Below are 18,639 nucleotides of genomic sequence, written 5' to 3' on the forward strand. Positions count from 1 at the left end.
AAACAAAATCCTTCCAAAAACCAAAGCATTTAAAGATTTCATATGAATAAAACAGACAGCTTAGAACACTGAAAATGTAGAAAGTCATATTGGCAGCCAGACACTGCAGAAATATGAATATTCTAGCAAAGTACCTTTAAAAATCGATCTCACCTAATACATGTTGCTATTCTTAATATCTTCTGCTATTCTTTCATATTTTTCTGTAAGAGTCTCTATTTGGAAAGAAATGGTAAATTCTTAAATTAGAATTTCTTGGCATTATCAATCATTTTAAAAAAGCAATCGACTATTTCCTTTAGCTGTCATTTTTGCCCAAGAAGTGATGAAATTAACACTGTGTTTAGAATATAGACATGAAAAAATATACAGTATCATACATATATGAATGTATATTTAGTACAAATATGTATGTTGTATGTGTTTATATATAAATTAAGGTTTCTATTAACTAATTTGTTTGAGATGGTTTCAATTATCCAATTTTCATACTATACATAATTCTTAGTTGATAACAAAAGAACTGCTAAAATCATATCTTAAAATAAACAATACTAAATTCAGTTCTAAATGGAGAATTTTCAAATATTGAAATCATTATTATGAAAATGACATCAAAATGATGTAAACTTTTAAGAAAATACAAATTTAAGACAAATCACATGAGAGTGACTTATCCTGGCTAAAATATTTCACCAAATAATTTGAGGCTAACATAATTAATGACATGCTGATTGTATCTCAAAATGTATTTTTCTAGAAGGACAGAAGAAAGACTCAAGTTTGATTAATAGTGTGGATATATACCTCAGAACTGATGTCAGCTGAAGCAGAAATATTTTAGCTTATGGGAATTAAAACAGGAGCATAGAGTATGTGGAATGTTTAAATTACTTCCAACAGATTTTAATGAGTCCCTAATATTAATCTTCAGTCCTAATTCTTATGCTGGGAGCTGTTACTATGCCAGACAAATTTTGTTAGCTTGAAAATATCTTTAGTTTCCTTAAACAAAGCAGTTATAAGTATCATTACCTGCCCTACAGTGACAGATTATATGAGCAGATTATTATTTATTATTTCAAAATTATTTTTAATGTAAAGTATTTTTTATCCAACACTAGGATGAAGGGTATCAAACTTTATTTCCTTAGAACTTTCAATTAATATAAAATTAAAAAATTTCCCATGATACTAAAGACTAAACCCCAATAATTTATCTACTTTGGATCTAAGTATTCTCATGAATTTTGTTATTTGGAGGGGACAGGAAAAAAAGGTAGAACTTTAATTTCTTAATACTAATATTATTATTACTACTATAGAAAATACAAATGACTCAGCACTAACGGTGAACTTTAGCTATACCTTTCGTCTTAGGGCAAAGTATAGTTTAAGATAGGAGCAGGAAGTCGAGAAAAGCAATGATACATAATTTTGCCTTCTTGGGTCATTTCTACTTGAAAGCATTACTTGAATGAAATTTTCATCAAAGGGTGAAAAAAACATCTTTTAGAAATTTTAAGTATCTCCCTAGGACACAAACCATCAGCTTCCCATTCGCTGAGAGAGTCACCTGTGCTTTGGACAAAATATCCGAGGGTTTATGTTTTCATCAGTGAGTCACATTTGAAATAAAACAGATTAGATGTTTGTTGGAAGCAGTAGTTTATACAACTGAGCGACCTATTTATATTAAATCTTTACAAACAGAACCTACATTATTTAAACCCCAAGACCCCTCAAGACCCAGAGTCACCTACCTGGCAGACCCAATTTTTGTGACCAGTCAATTTATAGGCAAAGCGAAAGAAACATGCGAACTGGATAAAATAACCATATGTCCCCACTGGAAGCCCCATTACTTGAATCATTTAAACCTTGCTGGACAAAGCACCAGGAGAATTTGCTGTAGGAAACAAACCTACACGAATGAGGCGGAGAAGAAATGACCTAATAGTAAATCTCCCTTCTGCTCTCATTTCTATGGTTCTGTGTTAAGAAAGGCTGTGCTACCACAATGTTGTGAAAGCTTATGCCTCAACAAGAGGGCATTTCTTATTTAAAAACAAAAACGAAAAAAACCCCAACAGTTCATAATTTAACATGTAGGTTGCCATCATCAAGGCAAGGACACTTTAGGGCAATTTTCCCTGGGAACAGCACTTTCACGATACAATGGAAAAGTGTTGCTTTTCCCCTCATTCAAGAACTTAAATGCCAGTAAAAGAATGTGTCTCTAGTTTGAATTTTGTTTGCTGGCTACTGAAACTTAGGGAAGCCTCTCCCATACCGCTAGCTGCTTACAATGCCAGTGGCATCCTTTGATTTTATTCAATGTGAAACCCAGTGTAGACAGTAAAGGGAGGCATTGTTGGCCCAGACTGGAAGTCTACTTGGTCTGCGTTTTGACGGTGCCCATCCTGCCTCAGTTTATGTCAGGAGGAAGTACTCATCAGGCGCATATCCTTAGCTGGAATAAGGTACACACTGAGGTAAAGAACATTTAGCAGTGTGTGCACAGGCAAGCAGGCAGGAGAGGGGAGTGGATGGAGTTATTTTGCATACATAAATGTAAAAGCACAGGGCTCTTCTTTCCAGATAAATATATTTATTCATGGAGGAATTGAATTGGGGGGTCAAGATATAGAAAAAATATTGTTATGAACTGCAATTTTTTAATGGTTATTACTGATACCAAACGAAAGGTTGCTATTTATCCTGAAATTGGTATAAGTCCTGATTTGGATGTTTCTAGTGTCACATTTTCTGCCTTTTGATTTTAAGTGCAAGTTTGTGCATAAAGGAGCCTGAAAGTATGTGAGGGCAAGCATGCGTGCATGGTTGGGACTGAAGGCAGGTAATGAGAGGGAGGGAGTGACCCATTTAATATTGTTACCTAGTTTTGAAAATCTTGGGATTTTTAGGTGTTTTTACTCCAATGAAAAGTACAAGCCACACGTTTCACATTGATGTCACCGGGTCACCACTGAAAACCAATTTTGTTCTTTTTTTTTTTTGGTGGGGGGCGTACTGTTTAACATTTAGAAACTTTATAATGTTTCAACACTCTTTCTCCCCTGAGTAGTTTTCCATGCTAGGCATCAAAACTTCACTCTTTATGTAAGTAACAAGGCCAAGTTTAGATATAACCTCTAGGACAGATTTATAAAGGCAACTTTCCTCCCATCCCCTTAAAAAGAGGCAAACGGTATTATTGCAAATAACCTTTAAGATAATTAACTGACAATGCTGCAACTAGCATAAAATCTTCCTTCGGGCGACACCTCATTTAAGTGTTACTGGCACAAAGTGGAGACAGATTGTGCATCACCACTGCAATATTTACACAGCAGAAACCCACAGAGCAGGAAACGCGAGGCTCAATGATGCACTAAATTAGGAACAACCGTACTCCAGTGTTAATTTGCTTTCCATTCGATCCAAATCTCAGGTCCAGAAATTGGTACTAACACACAGACAACCTCCCACTCTTAAATGACTAAACCGGAGGAGATTTTTGTACTCCCCCCTCCAAATTAAAATAACTTGAAATTTATTTCTTCTCTCCCCAAGAATCATTTGATCAAACTGTGTTTATTTCATTACAACTTGCTCTCATTTTGATCTAAAATTATTTTCATATGAATGCCACATTGGGGTCTGTAGAGTAAAACTAAACAGACTTCTATTTTCTCAAAGGCTGCCAGTATAGTTTATGAAAAGAATAAAATGGGAAACTTGAGAGCCAGTGAGTGAAATATTTAGGAACGAGCAACAAATTTACCTTAAATGAATTTCTCACTGATGAATGATGTCCCCGTCTAAGCCCACACAAATCCTCCTCCCCCAAATAGGAGTTTTTTTAGAACCACGCAAACAATATATTTTTTTTTCATTCTTCTCCACAGTATTTTAAACATGAGTTTCACCCACCGTTTCGGGGCATTTTAACACGTTTACCTTTCCTAATTGCTGATGCTCTTTAAAGGCAGCAATCAGTTCTTCAGCCCACTTAATTTTTTCAGCAGAAGGAGAAAACTGCTCCTGGACCACCGCGATTTGGTTCGGGTGTATCACCTGCTTACCTACGAGAAGATTAATAACACCGGAAACACAAAACAACAAACAGATGTTCAAACAAAATGTCTCAACCACGCCAAGCTCCTGAATGCCTGCCTTACAGAGTGTATGTAAAATAACTCATTCTGTTCAGAACTTTTTAAAAAGAAAATGACCACCATCAGGCAGGCCTTTCCAGAACACCACAGAAGAACAAATGCAACAATGGCAGCAATTGTGTTCTGGGTGCTATAGAAATGTCACCTTAGTGCAGATAATCTCTCATTTCTAGTTACAGGTGGATTGACCAGGCAGCTAACTGACTGACTGCTTTGGCTGGAACTTTAGAGGATAATGTCTGCAAATTAGAACAATTATTTTGAATTAAAGTAGAAAAAAATTACACGTTAATTCTTTCCAATTCTGTAAGTTGTCTTTGGCTTTTTCTGTACCATTATTCCACCTTCCATGATTTCTTTTAAAAGCAGTCGGTTTTCATAGAGCTTACAGAAGCAGGTGTTATAACTACATTAATATCAAATGGTGTCTTACAATAATACATTTAATTTTCGTTCTTTCAGATGAATATGGTGCATCCTGTCTAACCACTAATAGAAAATTGGATTTCAATTAAAAAAATTTATCCAGTATAGTAAAAAAGAAAGCAGAGTTGAACACTGAGGTCTCTAGATTACCACACTTTAAAATGTTTAAATAAAAAATTACAAAATGTTTTTCTAACAACAAAAAAAAGCCCCAGATTTTCCCATTCTGCTTATGGAATGAAGATTGGATATTTCTCCCTTATACAGATTATTAGACACTGCAGAAGAAATCTTATTTCTACAGAGACAGCTTTAAAAAAGCTTTAAGAATCTTAAATAAAAATATTACACAAGAGTCACAGGATTCTATGAAATCATGCATTCATTAAAAAAAACAATTTAGCAATCAGGGAAGAATGAAATCTAATCAGGTCATTAATAAAGTACAACATAATTTAATGTTGTAATAATGATGAGATTATGTTTTATTATATGATAAAATTATAGACACATTTGGTTCTTTAAAAATGAATGCATGCTTAATGATAATTTACTCTGCCAAGTATATTTGCTGGCATATCAATTTGCTTTGCTTTTGAAATAGCTGTTTTAAGTACAAATTATATCCTTGATGTTTTATAAAAGTCCATTCCTGTTACTGTCATTATTCTGTCGAATAGGAAAAAGAACAATGTTTCTAAGAAAAAAATTTTTTAGCATTTCATGAAAAAGAGTTTAAGTGAATAAATATAACAATATCTTGTCTTCAGAGTGGCTTAATTAAAACATCCTCACATTGTTGTTTCATTCTTATCTGAGAGCGTACTAATAATAACATTAAAATCCTATATAAATAAAGATGCTTTAAATTATTTGAGGGATAATTTCTGGGAACAAATAACATCAGTGATGACAAATGAGAGTTTTTTCAATATCAGATACTGAAATTATATTTAAGTAATCTAACAGTTGTTACAATGTGATCAATAAAGGATGTCAGTCTGGTCATCATTGTGTACTAATTGTTAGTCCTGAATTTTATAATTTATGTCCACAATTTACACTGATGGGTAAAAAGCCAGATTTCATGGGAACTTCTTGGTACAGATACCATAAATTGAGAAGCAAAACATAAACTATTTACAATGCTGTGAAACTAATGGAGGCTTTCAAGTAGCCATATTTTGGTAATGAGGCTAATTTTAAGATATGTGTTAAGTTTTAGAAATTTATGAACCTCCATATGTGAAGTTATCTTTCATTGATCTTATATATCCCAACAACTGAACGGCAGACTTTTATGCCATGTGGGAGTGAAGCAAATATTTTATACAGGAGTTGTTATTGACAAGTTACTGAGAGGGTGCAAAATTGGAAGACATTAAAATTTATGACCATGAAATCCTTTTTACAGTACCACTTGATATATCGTGCTTTAAATCAATATGTCAAGTCTTTTAGGTAACTGTATGATGGTGTCATTTTTGTCTTCTACAAAAGACTGCAAAAAAGAAGAAAACCCATAGTGCTTCATATTTATAATCTTTCTTCTCAGCATGTAGTACTGGAATAACTGTGATGCCTAAGTCGGCTGTTAAAGCTTTATTCCAAGATTTATTTTTGGTTTCTTTTTATAAAAATAATTCCTAAAGTTAATAGTCATTTATATAGCTAATGCATTGACTTAAAATCAATCTACATGGATCGTAGCCCTGTGAAACAATGATTACAGAAGAGAAACTGTGACCTGCTGTCTGAGGCATGGTTAAGTGTCACAAAAGTACAATTCATTAAAAAAAAATCTAATTTTTTAAAGCCTGGAAAATTCTTATAGTATAGATCCTTATCAGTGTTATAGACAACACAATACTTCATTGAATTTTAAAACTTTCAGGCTTTTGCTTCAAATAGGGTATGCAGCTCTCTTTTCCTGCCCTCCCTCCTTCCTTCCCCTTTTCTTCCTTCTTTCCTTTTCTCCCTTTTTGAGCAAAGCTCAAAGTATGGCAATTACATGACAAATAATTAGGACAAACAGATCATGAGTGGTGTAAAATGCTCATTAAAGCATTTGTTGTTTAAAAATACTACCAATAATCTCCTATCTTATTATCAAACCAATCACCTTTTATTGGTGAATAGAAATAATGTTGGGACAAGAAAGACCTTTCTTTCTAAAAACTGCAAGATGGCTCTGAAGTTCAGCTTCCTACTTTCCTGACTTGTTCCCCTGAATATATAATGGGCACTGTACCCTCCCCTGCCTCCCCCTCCCTTCCACTTCCATTTTTCTGTGTGTGATTTAATACTCCCTGTTGTTGAGAAACAATGGTGCCAAGTCTGTAAGCGCCTCACACTGAGTTGGGCACAATCTAGAAATTTAAATCTGATTTGAAATAACTTGTCTGCTACGATCGAATTAGGGACCAATTTAATTCAGTTCTCTCTCTTGGAGAAACTCACAAAGTCTCTTACAAGCTCTGGAGCAAACACTTACCCTGGAGGAAGCAGAGGACACCCAGGTTATCCTGAGTGATGATCAGAGAGGCCCCATCAATTCGGTGCTTTTTTTTTTTGTATTGTATTAGTGCCCATTTCAGAGCAACATCTGGCTGCTTGGCAGCCAATGCCACATAGTTTAGACCAACAACATCAGGGTGTATTAGATAGATTTCATGGAGTCTTTCTCCAACTCTTCCATTTGGGTCACATCCTAACAGGTCATTGGAAAGAGGCAGGTGTCACAGGTACAGAGACAGGGACGCTTTCCTTCTGGGTCTCTTTCCTTCTGGGTCACTACTAAATGTATGGGCGATTCATTTGTTAATAGTTCAGATGAATGAGAAAATAGTTCTCTATAACAGACATCTTATTCATTTAGCAGATTTGGGGGAATCACATTTTTAAGTCTTTGTGTTAAAAACACCAACACATAATATTTGTTTTATTTAGACTGAAAGATCTCTGGTCAGGCACCTTGCCTATATTATGCACTCTCTCAAATGCAAAATGTTGGCATTACTCCTACTGCCACAGTTAAAGCAAATAATGATGCTCTTTTAAATAAAAAGGCCCCCTGAAACCCTAAAAAAATAAATAAAAACACAAATACAAAGGTCAGGGCTTTATTTAATTCTATAACACTGCTTCTTCAGTCTTTCCATTTTACTTTGGGTTAAATTATCATCCATTAAGGTATCTTTTATATTGAAGATCATTTTATGAAATGTTTCAGTCACCTTTATGCAAACACATTTCAAAAATATTTACAAAAAGAATAGCATGGATGCTTGTCATTTTTATTTTTTTGGGTGTATTTCTGATCACAATATTCTTAGAACTTGCAGCAGAAGAACAAATAATAAAATAGATGATGGTGCTTTTTACCCACAGTTTTGTGTGTGTGTGTGTGTGTGTGTGTGTGTGCAACTGCAGACATGTTTGTGTATAGAATCCTATTGTGGTTTTTCAAAAAAGATTCTTGTTGCAAAAATACAATTTTCGGTTGCTCCTTGGGCTCCTGGGTATGAGTGACTGGGCACACCAATCAACAGATATCTATCTGTCTGTGCTCCAGGACTGGATTTCAAGGACCCGCTGATCTTAATGCCAGCCAACGCCCATAGGTGTCACCCGGTATGCAGACACTCACGGGGTGGTGGGAGGGAAAGGAGGGACTTGAAGTGGCAGAAAAATAAAAAGCTGTATGAATTAAAAAAACAAAGAAGATATCACTAAATGTTTTTCAGAAATAAATTAATATTTTGGATATTTGAGTACATTTTTTTTTTCCTACCCATCAACTCAAATTCTTAAGGCAGTCCACTCGGAAACACTGCTATAATGGCCTTGTTCTTCCCCTCACATCAGCAAAAACTGCAGAAGAATTATTATTAAGAGAACAGAAAAAACTTGTAGGTATTATCAGGAGAAACTAAAACGAGTGTTTTGTTTTTTTGACTTGCAGAGCCAAAGACAGATATGACACTTTGGCAGGTTCTTGTTCTGGATAACTTTTTCATGTTTCATATGGTGGGATAAGTATGAGTCACCCGGCTACATTAAATACACCCAGTTTCTGGTTACATTTCTATTTTTCTGGAAAGTTTGCATAATCTAGATACTGCTTTCTAGGGTATTATCGAGAATCATACCCGTAAATCCCATTGCAGCTCCTTCTCTCGACTGCCTGAGGAGCCCCTCTTCATCCCGGAAGTCGATGTACACCAGATCTATGGCCTGTAGACCGAAGGCCTTAGCTACAACAATAATCTTTTGTCGAGCGTAGAGGATATCTTGGGTTTCCTTACTACTTGTTGCACCTGAAGTGTTGACAGAGAAAGCAGATGTTAACTTTGGAAACTGGACCTAGATATATAATATTACAAACACTCAAGTGTGTAAAGACTTCTGTGTCTACCTGGGTATTTCACCCTAGCGAAAGGATGGTGCAAATAAAAAAGAAGAGAGGGTTCTGCGTAGGCAGAGTTAACTCTCACTTGTGTCTCTTAATCACGCAAGGCATCTTTTCGAGTAATTACTTGCACATGTATTAAGAGAAGGCCCCTCCCCTATCTCACCAGCTAGACACAAATGACTCAATAGGCCACAAAGGACTCCAGGTGTATTCTTTTCCTTCTTGCCATTGCTCAGAAAGTGTCACTCCAAAGTCAGCACTCACTATACAAGGTGGCCAAATAGCTATGCGTGGAAATAGTTAAGTCCCTTCGCTGAGCACGGAATTCGGGTGCTGTGGCTGCAATGCTGTGTCACAACCAAGGTTCTGAGCCAAATACGGCAGCTTTGAGGTGTGGATGGGGGGCTGGGGGAAACGAAAGGACACTGGTTTTGAGAGAGGCAGAAAGTGTCCATTGAGCTGTTGTATACACAAAAGTTTCCTGGAAAGAGTGGTATTAAAATAAGTTCCTTTCTTTCCCTCCCAGGAAGTGGGGGCGAAGTGTCACTGTTTATATTTGGACCATGACACTGCCTAGGGAACGCTCCAGTTTTCAGGTCACTGGGACTGGGGTTTTGATAACGCTTTGTGGCCGAGGCCCCTTTTCTAGACACATTCACAGGCTCTAGTGATATATCTGCCCAGACCAAAGACACAGTGCCCAGGGCAGGAGGAAGACCAGTGAAAACCAGCATACTATCTCAATGAGTATTTCATAACAAAGGGGCTCAGAAATATACTTTAGGGTGGATTTGAGATCTACGTTAAACATTTACATACTGCATTCAGTATAGAAAACGACTCATTAAAGCAATGTGAAATTGCCTTAAATTCGTGTTACAAGTCTAGACAGCCCTCAGACTAATGGGAAAACAGCATGTTTAAACAACAAAAAAGTTGTTCACATAACGTACTTATTATGAACAACGTAGACGTCATATAGACCTGAACATGTCTGAGGCTACGACAAGCTTTTTATTAGTTATTTTATAAACGAATGGAAGTGTTGATGTAGGGTTCTGGAAGCAAGACAGCTATGAGGTGCCCTGAATTATCAGGAAGTGTTGCCCATGGTCATGGTTGGCAAATCAATATTGCCATGGAAATGCCCATTCTTGGAGGGGCAAAGAAAAAATATATACACACAGAAACAGCAAGAATGAGAGGAGAAACATGTCTTTGACACCTATGCTGGCTCGAAAGTCTTCTCCTCCAAAAACTACAGCATCTAGAAAAAGGCCCACTCGAGGCCCGTTCTTTACTGCTTCCTCACACACTGCCTGTAAAAAAACAGAACAGAACCACACACACACGTTAGAGAGAAGCAGCATGGTATATTTCAGTAACAGAAAGATGCAACTCCTAACACCGTTTGGCAGAAAGCTGTCCCGAAAATGCAGCCCCAATTCACCCCTTTCAAAAGTACTTAATATTGTCCCATGTAAGTTATGTTGCACATATTTGCTTTGCTTAAGGGACTACATTAATATAGTTGTAAATATGTTACTAATATTGATATAATGTTCACATTTTAGTTCATCCAATCTTTAGAGAAACTTCCAAGTTCACTGATTTTGATGGTACTAGAAGTTACTTCTGTTCTTCCAAAAATTTGTTTCTGCTTTAGGAGACCCTCCAACAATAAACATAAAGCCGCAGGAGAAAAGGAAAGAATTTAAAAATCAAACTAATTGGATTATTTGCTTTGGGATCAAGATTTCTCAGTAAATGGTCTCAGGATTAAAAACAAACAATACAGAACTCTACAACTCCAGAAGAGAAAATAAAAACGCAGTAAGTCATGCAAGATATATTAATAAGCAACTTGGACATTTCTTGGTGAAAATAAAGATGAACAGCGGTCATCTTAGACACGACTGTGACTCTGGAAAGGTGGAGAGTCAGCATGCTAATATATGTGGGTGGGGAAGACATGAGGAAGGGTGAGAGCACTGCTGATCAATTTCAGGGGCTGAGAGCGCTTCTATTATGAATAAAATGGCAAATCAGTGCTTCAACTGAAATCACTGTATGAGTCTAGTTGCATCTAGGGAATCTGCATCGATTATATCCTCAGAATTCTAGGGAAGGCTGGGGGAATTTGTGGTTGCTGGTGTAAACGTGCTGATGCAGCTCCCCAAGCGTCTGCACTCTGCCCCTCCTGCACGGGCCAGCAGGTCTCAAAGTTTCCTCTCCGAGCACTGGTTCACATATTACCTCCCCCGTACAGCTGGACTTTCTCTTTTTGTTTTTAGATATTTCTCCTCTCCTGCCCTCTGAGAAGGGGTGCTACAGTGATGTTTACAGGTCAGATGGAACGTGAATGAAGCATATTTTGGATAACAACTTAGATGGCCACTGATCAACAGGAAAAAGAAACAAGCTGGCTATGAATTTGTTAAGGCACATAGTTCAATGCGATCATACAACGGTGAAAAAGCTTGGCTCAGCTAATCTTCTTGTATGTACATTAGGAAGTATTTTACGTTTTAATGTGGCAAGTTGAAATAACATAGAACAAATTAGTGTGTACACTAACTCAAAAACAGTAATCTTGGCTATTAGACATTATAGCTAATGTTGCTACAAACAGGCCTGAAAATTTCCCAGTAGATGGCAATTGTCACAAAAGGATAATTGAGTTAATTCATAAGGGTGACATATGTTCATGTACACTTATTCTATAAATGAAATAATTCACAGCAAAAATTTACAGTGATTAATTAAAATTAATGCCAGGAATATGTAAATATTTCATTTAAATACTTAGGACTAGGAAGTTTTTTCTTGCTACTTAGCCAGTTTCTTGTTTTCTAAGATGCTCACAACCTGGTTTTTGGTTGTTACAGATAACACATGGTGCTCAAGGTTTACTGTGCTTTATAAATCTTTCTAGAAAAATATTTTAAGCAGATGCCAAGACTGAAAACCAAAGTTCTTTTCAGGTAATAAATAAAATTCTGACTTATTAGCCATATTATGGATTTCTTACCTTAAAACTGAGCAAACCCATTGCAGTTTCCACAAAAGGGATTAAATTCATAGGTTGTTCAAGTTTTCGGTCTTTTAAGTAGAATGAAAATTTGTCGGAAAGCTAAAATTAAAAAGTGTCATAAGTGACTAGTGGGGAAAAATGTACAATCATTGAGCTCTAGAGTAGAAGTGGTATTTAAGTCTTTGACCTGAGGAAGTAATACATAAAAGAATTAAAAAAAAGAAAAGAACAGAGGAAAACAAAGTTTCCAAAAATGAAATAGTAAAACCCCAAACAGTATCTTTTTTTTTTTTTTTCCTGAAGGAGCAATTTGAGGCCTAGGAGTTAGAGGTGGAAGGAGAGATTCTTGAGTTTAAATACTTTCCTTGAGAACATATTTACTTAAGACCTCTCGCCTCCATTCCGTTCCGTGCAAGTGGCAGGCCCCTAAAACAATGAAGGCTCGCTCTACCTGCCATTCTGGTTTCGTTTCCGACCCAGAAGGACATCAGTGTGACTGTTCAGCAGCCTTCTACGTGGAATCCATATTATTCATTATAGCGACATTACCCTTTGTTCCGAGGTTTTTCTCCATAATTTTTTAGCTTACCTAGGAAGACCTTAAAAAGGAAGTTTAATTCTTTGAAGACCAAAGCTCGCCAATTTTTTCCATGAGACCAGTTCACAGCTAGCTCTGTGCTGTCAGTGGGGTAGCCCAAATTCCAAAATCTATCATCTGGAAACATACAAAAGCTCTCACACAGATCTCCCCCCACCCCTTTCAAAGGGGGAAAAAAAAAAAACCCCACCACACTCTAAATTGTAAATCTATTATGTCCATCTAGATCTAATAAGATGTGGGGAGATAAAAACACACACATACACACACACACACACAGGTATGATAAAGATATTTTTGTAAATAAAGATAAAAACATATATATCCATTTTAAATTTAAGGAATATTCAGCCATTAATGGATATCAAAGGAAAAGGGAATTTTAATCATCTCTCCATTCAGTCTCAGTTGGGTAAATCATATCTAAGAGATTTGCATAAATATAAACCATCAAAGACTTTTCATCTTCAAAGGGGGTTTCAAGACCCTATACGCTTTGTACTGTAATCATGGCAGGTCACCGCCCTGCAGGAACAGGGCTGCTATGGCAACATAAAAAAACTAATGCTTAAGGCTTAGCATAATATTCTGACTAATAGAAAGGAAACTCATTTTAAAAGCTGGCAGCCTATTTACCAGAAGCAGGATTAGAGGTGTTATTTCCCCTTTTAGCTGCCCCCTCCTTGCCTATGCAGCGTCCCTCCCCCCAACAACCACCAAAAAAAATCTAATCACTGGGATCTTTAAAAAGCTTTTGAGCAATTTGCAGTAACTTTACAATTAGGCTAAAATAAATCACAGCTTTCAGTAATGAAGAATTATTCCCAGTTGCACCCACTGCCCCTCCCTTCCTCGACACCATCATCATCACCTCCTTAGCAACTTTACAAGGGAAGGAATAACAACCAAAATAGCAAGGAGGAAGCGAAGGCTACAATTTCAGGGGACAAACATATAGTATTCCACGAGAATGGAGAGAAAACATAATTTATGTCACACTGAAGCTAGAAAATGGGTGATAAAATATTAGTGGTATTACCTGTGCAGCCAAAAAAAAGATTTTTTTTTCTTGTTAAAAAAAACAAAACCTTGAAACATCACTTGTCCCATTCTTGGTGATAATAATTATAACTACAAAACCTGTAAAAAACTGGGTAAATCTTTTACAACCCCTTCCCTGGTTCCTAGTGAGAAAAATCTCTAATGCCTTTTGTTTTTAAGCCAGGAGGGGCATTTAAAAATTAAATATTCTAGCCCATCCTCCTCCTCCTCCTCCTCTCCTTTCTTAAAAAATTGCATTAAGTACTAACACAAAAGGTAACTAGTGGAGAAGTTTCAATTAATTTTTTCAAAAGGAGACGATTAAATGTTTCCGGCCTGGTAAAGTGTTCATTTCAGCGAGGTGGAGGGGACTGGGGGGGTTGTGTTGGGGGGAGGGAAAGAAGGGGGAAGATCACAAAGAGATTGGGGAGGAGATGAAGTAGCCGGGCTCAGCAATTCTTTCAATTCCAGTGCACACCCAATAGTGTGCTGGAAGAATGCACCCCGTTCGGGATTTGTGGGAGAATTGTCCCGCCACAAAGGAGGCAGAGTCACGCTTGTTATAGTCCAATAAGCCGTGCCAGTCAAACAAGAACCCACACTAGCGACAAAAGGCCAGTAAGAGATTCTCACACAAAAGAAAACAAGGAAGCCCATCTTTCAGTTGTGCATCAGGCTCTGGGTTTTATGCTTCACATAAATACAAACGGAGAGCAAAAAATAAACAGCCCCAAAGACTTCTGTTAACTAGAAATCCTATTTAGATTTCGGTACTTTCCTCACAAGCCAGGGATTTAAAACAGCGCACAGAGGCTGTGGCCGAAGGCCGGGGTGAGCCCTCCCCTCTCAAATGAGGGGTAATAACGGTGATAAATAGGCATTAACTCAGAATCCAAAAGGGAACAGTGACTTCAGATTCCATTTCAATCAACCTAGGACACGTCCGGATCAGTCGGACCTGGAGGATGTGAACCTTCTCTCACCAGCACCTCCCAGCTGCTGGGGGGTGACCTGGCCCAGGAGAACTCTAGTTTGGAAAGTAAACGGGGGCCCTTGAACGCAGGTCTTCAAGAAGACGCCGCGATGAACTGTCCAACAGAAAAATAATGGCAGCTGCGTATGTCATTCTGAACTTTGCAGTAGCTGCATTAAAAGAGAAGGATGAAACAGGTGAGTTTCATTTTAATAAGAGGTTTATTCAACCCAGGATGTCTGAAATATTATCAGTTCAACATGTCATCGACATTAAAAATTACTGAGATGATTTACATTCTCTTTTTTGCAGGTGGTGGGTGTGTGGGGAGGGTGCTGTGAGGTCTTCGAAGTCCCGGGTGTGTTTTACACTTACAGCACATCTCAGCCTGGACTGGCCACACTTCAAGTGCTTCCACCCACGTGTGGCAGGCAGCCACGGCACTGGAAAGCACAAAGCCGACACAGCTACGAGGGCGGAAAAGGTGAGCAGTGTCTGGGTGTCACGTCTAGGACTCAGTTGTAGCCACCACCTTAGAGGTCACCTCGGACGTGGCATCAAACCACTGTCCACACGCCTTTATCACGCTTCCAGCACCTGGTGCCATGGGCCCCCCACCCCTGACTGGCACAATGGAACCGCCCTATATTCAGCAGAGATCTGTAGCATCACAGTGACCCCTAAATAAAATCTAGCCCCACCCAACCCCCCAACCCGGGTCCTGCTTTAACAATGAAAACAATCATAGTCTAATTAAGCCCATTTCAAAGTTTTTTTAAGTAATTTGACATGCCAGGGTTTTATTGGCTGAAAAGTCTGTCATGAAACAAACACACCTGTCAGCAATTTAAAAAGGATGAACTAGGGAACTGTTCAGGAAATAATATCTGTGCTAATTAAAACCACTAGTTAAAAGCTTCCTGTCTCTTCCTCCAGTTGCCCTAAGGAGTGACCTTTTCCTCTCCTCCTTTAGGTTCATTTTTTTCCTTTGCAGTTTATGTGCTTTCGCCATCCACGATGACTTCAAATCAACCTGCCTAAGAGCCATGCACATCTCTACTCTTCCAGGTGGAGGGGTAGGGCCTAGCTGTCTCTAGTCCCGGGTAAGCTGGTTTCCAGGGTTGCTCTAGAGGAAGCTGTTCTGTCTAAACCACATATCTGTGCCGGCAGCAGAAGCATCATTTCAAGTGTAGATCGTTTTCTGTTGAACACTTAGGGCAAAGCCAGGTTCTCCTTGGATGCAGGATATGGTCTTTTTGGTTCCTTTTTCTCGGTTCCATTTTCCTCTGCTCTGTGTGTGCATTTTCAAAACCTGAAGCATCCAAAGCCTTCCTTTCTTGCTACTCCTTCTTAGCCGCTCCCCAGTCTTTAATTAAAGCAAAGTTTATGAGCTACTCACCCACTGGATTTCTTCAGGACCTTCGACCTTCGGGAGCATGAGGCTGGAAGGAAGGACCCGAGACTGCAGGATGGCCTCCAGGTCTTCTTCGGCCAGACCGCTGGACACCGAGTTGATCCTCACACACTTTTCAGTTGGGCCCAGGTCAAAGTCTTCAAGAGTTTTTACTATTCTCAATCTAGCTTCATCCTACAAGTGTAGATAAAATGTATCTCCTTAGCTTATGTGCCATTGAGGGGAAACACAATCAAACCATCATGAAATTCTTATGTGGGTTGAGAGTCTGAGCACCATTACAGTGCCTACTATAGCCACCAAGTAAATGATGTTTGAAATGATGGGCAAGTGATTGATTTCCAGACTTTATTCAAGTTGACTAGAGCAGAAATGAGAGCCATTGTAATGCATGCTGGTGAAACTCTAAATATTTAATAGTGGTCTCATCTTGCTCATTAGGGCTTCCCCAGTGGCTCAGCGGTACAGAAACTGCCTGCAAAACAGAAGACGCAGGAGACGTAGGTTCGATCTCTAGGTCAAGAAGATCCCCTGGAGGCGGGCATGGCAACCTACTCTAGTATTCTTGCTGGGGAAATCCCATGAACAGAGGAGCCTGGCGAGCTATGGTCCATGGGGTCTGGAAGAGTTGGAAGTGACTGAGCATGTACGCAGGCACTTGCTCATTAGCATTACTTTTCCATTGAAAAGATAAAATAATTACTGGGTCACATTTATTGAGCACTTACTAAGCACTAGGCATGGTACTAAGTGCTCTACCTGCATTTTCTTATTTAATAAATACAAGAAACTAGATAACTTATGGACTAATGGTAGTCTTGACTGCCAGCATATTCACATTAGGGAAAAAATAAGGTTTTGTTTTTCTCTATCTATAGGCTTCATGCTTTTTATTCACTTAAAAATTATTTTGCAACTGTGTTGAATCTTGACATTCAATTAAGAAGGCACTCACAGGAAAATGACACTCCCCGCTACAAAAAAGCTCCAACTTCTTCACATGGAAGGCAATAATATCACCAAGAGGAAATTCCTTCATGAAGCGGTAGACAAATACATATTTTTTTCCCTTTGATTTGACAGGCTTTGCTCCACAGTTAAGTAAAGCTGAAAGGTTGAAGATCTGCTTCAGTATTTGAATTGTCCCCAGAAAAACAGTACAAAATTAAACATGTTATTTACTGACTTTTGAGTTGGGGGTGATGAAGGTGGGGTAGGGCCTGGGGAGAGAGGAGTGCGTTGAGGGCGTGGGGGCTGAAATCAAGAAGAAGAAAGCACTTGGGGTCATTACTTCCTGCCAATTTCAGTTTCAAAAACAAATTCCTCCCACTTGCCAACAGCCCTCAACAAATTCTCATTGTCAGAAGGAACAGTTATCAAAAGTAGTTTCATTTGAGAAGGGTTTTTATGATACTAATAAAACTTTAAAGCTTCTCACTGCTGATGAATGTAGCTTGGGGGGAAAAAAAAGTCTTAACAATATACAGCCATTTGAACAGCCATAGTTATCTAGGAAAATCACAAACCAAAGCGGAGAGAAAAAAACAATTATTTGAGCCAATACTGAGTCAAAGTCCAATCAAGGAGACCAGCCAGGACAGTAGATTTAAACCAGACGGATGTAGGTCTGCGACTGGGTGGATGCAGGGAAGACCTCCAAACGTGGTCTGAGTTAAACAGTGTGAGGAAACGCTTAGGGTTGTCAGCTCGGAAGCAGAGTCCAAGGGAGCAGTTTAAGACAGCTCCGTGGAGTCCTGATTTACTGAGATCTGACTGCTAATAATTAGGCCAGCTTAGACGAGAGCTTGTACTAGCTACCGTGGGGGAGGACGCAGCCACGGTGGCTGGGCTCTACCATGCTGTGGGCTGTTCTGCAGGGACAGAATGTTTCCACTTGCTCTACTGTGCCCTCTTGCTACGATCACTGAATAAGAAAATCCTGATGGGGAAGAGCAGAAGTCAACTCACTAGGATGGTTCCCAGGTTGTCTGTGACTGTTGGGAGAAACGACGGCTGTGTGTATTTAGATCCATGGCCTCAGAGAACCCAAGATGTGCTAATGCTCCATGAAGCCTGGTGCAGCTCTAGAACTCAGGGTGGCTCCAGCTCAGAAACGTTTCAACTTCCAGGTTTTCCAAGGGCAGGTCGGGTGTGGAAAGGGTCTCCTGAGACAGAGTGAATGGAAAATGCAAGGGAACTAACCAGAGTGTTTAGGCTGTAGTGCGTTTCATTTATTTATCGCTTTTTTTTAACTTTTTATTTTGTATCAGGCTATAGCTGATTAACAAACACTGTTGTGATAGTTTCAGGTGAACTGCAAAGGGACTCAGGTGTATATACACGTTTGATCCATTCTCCCCTCACACTCCCCTCCCATCCAGGCTGCCACATTGAGCAGAGTTCCCTGTGCTGCACAGTAGGTCCCTGTTGGTGATCCATTTCAAACATAGTGCTGTGTACATGTCCATCCCAAACTCCCTAACTATCCCTTCCCCCTTTCCTTCCTTCCGGCAACCATAAATTCATTCTCTAAGTCTGTGAGTTTCTTTCTGTTTTGT

The 18,639-nt window shown here is 38.6% G+C and overlaps 1 protein-coding gene across 1 annotated transcript in view; it reads right to left on the reverse strand.

Annotated features, from left to right (window-relative positions):
* CLYBL (citrate lyase beta like) overlaps positions 1–18,639 on the reverse strand; it is a 109,477-nt gene that overhangs the window by 15,654 nt on the left and 75,184 nt on the right. Inside the window, exons 4-8 of the mRNA XM_010831558.1 lie at positions 16,067–16,255; positions 12,053–12,154; positions 10,247–10,340; positions 8,759–8,926; positions 3,964–4,088 (exon numbers count right to left, since the gene is read on the reverse strand). Of these exons, the coding sequence (XP_010829860.1) occupies positions 3,964–4,088; positions 8,759–8,926; positions 10,247–10,340; positions 12,053–12,154; positions 16,067–16,255 (678 nt within the window). The remainder of the gene's footprint in view (positions 1–3,963; positions 4,089–8,758; positions 8,927–10,246; positions 10,341–12,052; positions 12,155–16,066; positions 16,256–18,639) is intronic.

The sequence above is a fragment of the Bison bison genome, unplaced genomic scaffold (assembly GCF_000754665.1).
Source record: "Bison bison bison isolate TAMUID 2011002044 unplaced genomic scaffold, Bison_UMD1.0 scf7180017864527, whole genome shotgun sequence".
NCBI classification, from domain to species: domain Eukaryota; kingdom Metazoa; phylum Chordata; class Mammalia; order Artiodactyla; family Bovidae; genus Bison; species Bison bison.